The 5,064-nt window shown below is 30.2% G+C and overlaps 1 protein-coding gene across 1 annotated transcript in view; it reads right to left on the reverse strand.

The window, feature by feature from the left end:
- Window positions 1–2,469, reverse strand: part of LOC108917989 (trypsin-1-like) — a 9,109-nt gene extending 6,640 nt beyond the window's left edge. The window contains exons 1-2 of the mRNA XM_018724824.1: window positions 2,413–2,469; window positions 1,989–2,289 (exon numbers count right to left, since the gene is read on the reverse strand). Of these exons, the coding sequence (XP_018580340.1) occupies window positions 1,989–2,289; window positions 2,413–2,458 (347 nt within the window). The 5' untranslated portion in view covers window positions 2,459–2,469. The remainder of the gene's footprint in view (window positions 1–1,988; window positions 2,290–2,412) is intronic.
- Between the last annotated feature and the right edge of the window lie 2,595 nt (window positions 2,470–5,064).

Consider the following 5,064-nt stretch of genomic DNA (forward strand, 5'->3'; position numbering starts at 1 on the left):
ATTTTTTTACCATAACTCGGTTAATTTTGAAGCTATAGTATCCTACAAAAAAGCATTTTAAAGATAATTTCAAGAGCTGTAAGATCGTTTGCATATAAAACCTTTTAAGTCCTTCGTTTTTTAAAGGGAAAGGATCGAAGGGCTCGAAACAGGTCGTTTTTTCACTAAAATAGATACTTCAAGCGGCGATATCTCCTTTATTTTTTATGCTATTGGAATAAAAAAAGCAAAATAAAGCAATTTGTTGAAAAAAAGCTACATTTTTGTTGTCTTATCATTTTTTACGTATCTTTCATAATTTCAGAGTTATTATATAAACAAGGCAATATTTTTTGATTAATGAAAAATATGTTTTCAACTTTTACCGTATATTATTAAAAAAATACGCATTCTAAACCTGTCTAACTTCAGGATCGTATGAAAAAAACTAAAACAAAACTAATTGTAAAGAGTTTACGATTAATTTTAATTTTGATGGAAATGGTACAGCGTTTATTGCTCATTTTTCCTTAAAAAATATGAACAACCCAACTGTTTTTGACGATAACTCCTTCAACTTTTATAAGTGCTCATTTTGAAGGTCTTTTTCAGTACTACAAAAAACTCCAAGAGCGTTATACACGTAAAATTAATCCTTTTTCCGTTATTTGACGTTGAAGTCCCCTTCCACTAACCATATTTCGCTTTGTATAGGACGTACAACACTTTTTAAAAACGATTATCTTTGTTTATTTATAAGCTACATTTTTGTTCATTACACTTTATTTAATAAAATGCGTAGTTTTTGTTATTCGCGAAAAATACTTTGAAAAAGTGTTTTTTTTTCACTCAAAATTCCAAGCTTTCAATCATGAATAACTAAAAAATTAATGATTTCTCGAAAAAATTCTTCGAATATTTTTTGCTCGAAATTTGATTCAAAAGCTTCAATGACTGTACTATTAGGCAGCCAGAATCACAAGGATGTGTATTACGGGAAAAGATAAATAATTTGTACATAAAAATATGATTAAATATTTTATCAAATTCTAGTTTTGTACCTATATTATTCTGTTAGTTTCTAGTTTCAAACTTCGTTTCTTATGATAATAAAAACTAGTTCCCGACTATTAACTATTAACTTCATTCTAACTCAGACTTATTAAACGTTAAAGTACTGNACACTAAAACAAAACTAATTGTAAAGGGTCTACGATTAATTTTAATTTTGATGGAAATGGTACAGCGTTTATTGCTCATTTTTCCTTAAAAAATATGAACAACCCATCTGTTTTTGACGATAACTCCTTCAACTTTTATAAGTGCTCATTTTGAAGGTCTTTTTCAGTACTACAAAAAACTCCAAGAGCGTTATACACATAAAATTAATCCTTTTTCCACTAACCATATTTCGCTTTGTATAGGACGTACAACACTTTTTAAAAACGATTATCTTTGTTTATTTATAAGCTACATTTTTGTTCATTACACTTTATTTAATAAAATGCGTAGTTTTTGTTATTCGCGAAAAATACTTTGAAAAAGTGTTTTTTTTTGCACTCAAAATTCCAAGCCTTCAATCATGAATAACTAAAAAATTAATGATTTCTCGAAAAAATTCTTCGAATATTTTTTGCTCAAAATTTGATTCAAAAGCTTTAATGGCTGTACTTTATTAGGCAGCCAGAATCGCAAGGATGTGTATTACAGGAAAGAATTTGTACATAAAAATATGATTAAATATTTTATCAAATTCTAGTTTTGCACCTATATTATTCTGTTAGTTTCTAGTTTCAAACTTCGTTTCTTATGATAATAAAAACTAGTTCCCGACTATTAACTATTAACTTCATTCTAACTCAGACTTATTAAACGTTAAAGTACTGGTGTTTTTATTCTTAAATATATTTACAGTATGCACTTTTATATGCTAGACGATGCACGCGATTGTACGTCTATTTTATTCCACTAATTTTGACATTTTGTAATGGTACCTATGCTTTGCTTACCCTTCGTAGTCTGGATGAAGAATGTATTTATTAATAGAAACGAATTGCCTTTCCGGGTTGGCGTCGTCCTGGTTGAGGATACCAGCCAAAACAGAGAGGCTACCAATAGCCGGCAACTCCGTGAAGCAGTGAGCAGCGGTGAGCAGCCATCTAGACGACAATATAGTGGCCCCGCAGGAATGTTGGCAGATTCCCAGTAAGCAGTACTGCAAGGATACTATGGACGGGAATTCTCCCCAGACTGCGTCGCTACCACCGAAGATGCGGCCACTTGAGAACCCCAACAGGGTATTTGGAGCGGCTGCAAGAAGAGATCGTCAAAGAAAATCGACATTATACCACTGTAAATGATCAAAGACATCAAGAAAAATTTCGTAATACTGTCAGACAATTGATGTGGCTTTTCTTTAATTCAGAGACTTACCCAAGGTGATACCAAGAAGGGCTAGAACACACAGCAGCAGTTTCATTTTGAATTTGCGGCGAGAGTAAGTGTGTCTTCCTTTTTATCATCATTAGGAATTAGGTTATCTAGTTATTAACATTTTTAATTCCACAAGTTCATAGGTGGCGAAATGTGACGAAAACGCAAATCATCGATTTTGTGTTGTCTCATTATTCCTAGATAAAATACTCCATATTTGTCCACATTTCTATTCAGGTACTTTTTTCCAAAAAGTTAATGCGAGTTAATATTTGCAGCTGATACGACTTACATCTGTGACAATAGGGATTGAATCTTAATTTTTTTTTTGTAAATTATGAGATACAACCAGTATTACTTCCAAGAAAATATTTTAATAAATTGTTTAGTGCCAAGTTGCTCAGGGACGTAACTAACTGTACATTCAAGGAAGCTCCTCCATTACCACATAGACCAAGAACCTCCACCCTTCGAAGTGACGTAACTTCATTAGTGACAGAAGCATTTTTCAGAAGTAAGGATAAATAATATCTTTATTTGAAAGTCGATATCGGAAATAGACGGATCAATTTCCAGATACTTAAAAAAGTTTAAATGGTGACAAGAAGGCTTAGGTATGGATTAAAACATTTGTTTATGCAGTCAGCAAAAAAATTAGGGCGCAGAAAAATGTTCACAAAATGACTTTTTGCTATTTTAGAAAATCGACGACTACTTTGCGAATATTGCGAAAATTACCAATATTTGGGCATGTATTGTGCTTTTTTTTTAGCACAATACATGCCCATATGTGGCCTGTACATTTTGAAATCGATCGGTCGAACCGTTATCCTTTCCTGAATCGTCAAAATGTTATATTTTTTTTTGCGTTATTAATTTCACATTGAATATTTCAAATGTCCAAAAAATTTGTAATTTTGAAAAATGATTTTTTTAAATTCAAAATACGTCAGAAAATTATACTGAATCATTCGGTTTTGATGCGATTTTTTTTTCTTGACGTATTTCATCCAGTTAAAATTAATTGCATTAAAGTTGATATCCCCAACTGAATCTTCATGCAATTTTTTACACGCACCCGTATACGATTTATTGATCCTTTTTTCCGAGAGTTCTTAAGCTTTAAAAAAAAACAGTTTTTTCAAAACTACCAATTTTTTTCATTAAAAAATTAATAATCTTGAATTTTATTAACAATTTTTTTTTCAACATTTGATAAGTAGGTATTCAATGTGAAATTGTAAAAAAAATTATTTAGAAATTTTTTTTTTCCAAAATTTTTAATTTCCTTTTTTTTATATTTGATGAGTATTTAACGTGAAATTGTGAGATAAATAAAGCAAAACATTTTTTTTCGTCATCATGGTTAATTCATGTTTAAAGAGCAATAAACCTGCTTTTTTAATTATTTATAAAATTTTGACGATTCTGGAAAGGAAAACAGTTCGATCGATCGATTTCAAAATTTACAGGCCTCATGGGCATGTATTGAGGTAAAAAAAACCTACAAACATTGGTACTTTTCGCAATATTCGTAAAGTAGTCGTCGATTTTCCAAAACAGGAGAAAAAGTATTTTTTTTGCACTTTTCAAATTAATATTGAGTGATGCTCAAAAAAATTTTTCATCTCAAGATTTCAAAACTAGAATCTATAAGTTACAAGATTCTTCTTTTTTTCTCGATACAACCATTTTCACGAAGTTACTGCCTTTCAAAGATCACTGAATAAATTTGGAAATTTTCCTACTTCTTTAATTTTTTTGCCGAGTTTATAAATTTAAATACATATAATACATTTGTAACTACACACATTTCAAAGTTAATGCAAAAATCTTCAATTTTTTACTAGCCTTAGAAGTACCATGTTACATCAGGTTACATTAAAAGTTTCTTGTTCAGTGGGTGCATATACAGGTTCGGAAAGTCCCCATGGTTCATTGGCCGTTACGTGAGAGCGATAAAGTAAGTCATAGAAATCCGTGCGATAGACAAGGATGGTTACATTGAAAACGTTTCATAATCTGAATNTTTTATTAACTATTTTTTTTTCAACTTTTGATAAGTAGGTATTCATTGTGAAATTGTAAAAAAAAATAATTTAGAAATTTTCTTTTTTCCAAAATTTTGAATTTCCTTTTTTTTATATTTGATGAGTATTTAACGCGAAATTGTGAGAAAAATAAAGCAAAACATTTTTTTTCATCATCATGGTTAATTCATGTTTAAAGAGCAATAAACCTGCTTTTTTAATTTTTTATAAAACATTGACGATTCTGGAAAGGAAAACAGTTTGATCGATCGATTTCAAAATTTACAGGCCTCATGGGCATGTATTGAGCTAAAAAAAACCTACAAACATTGGTACTTTTCGCAATATTTGTAAAGTAGTCGTCGATTGTCCAAAACAGCAGAAAAAGTATTTTTTTGCACTTTTCAAATTAATATTGAGTGATGCTCAAAAAAATTTTTCAACTCAAGATTTCAAAACTAGAATCTATAAGCTACAACATTACTTTTTTTTCTCGATACAACCATTTTCACGAAGTTACAGCCTTTCAAAGATCACTGAATAAATTTGGAAATTTTTCTACTTCTTCCTTCTTTTCTTGTTACACTGCCCGTTTTACGAAAAACATTAACACAACGCTGAA

Source organism: Anoplophora glabripennis, unplaced genomic scaffold, assembly GCF_000390285.2.
Source record: "Anoplophora glabripennis isolate ALB-LARVAE unplaced genomic scaffold, Agla_2.0 scaffold90, whole genome shotgun sequence".
In the NCBI taxonomy this organism is placed as follows: Eukaryota; Metazoa; Arthropoda; class Insecta; order Coleoptera; family Cerambycidae; genus Anoplophora; species Anoplophora glabripennis.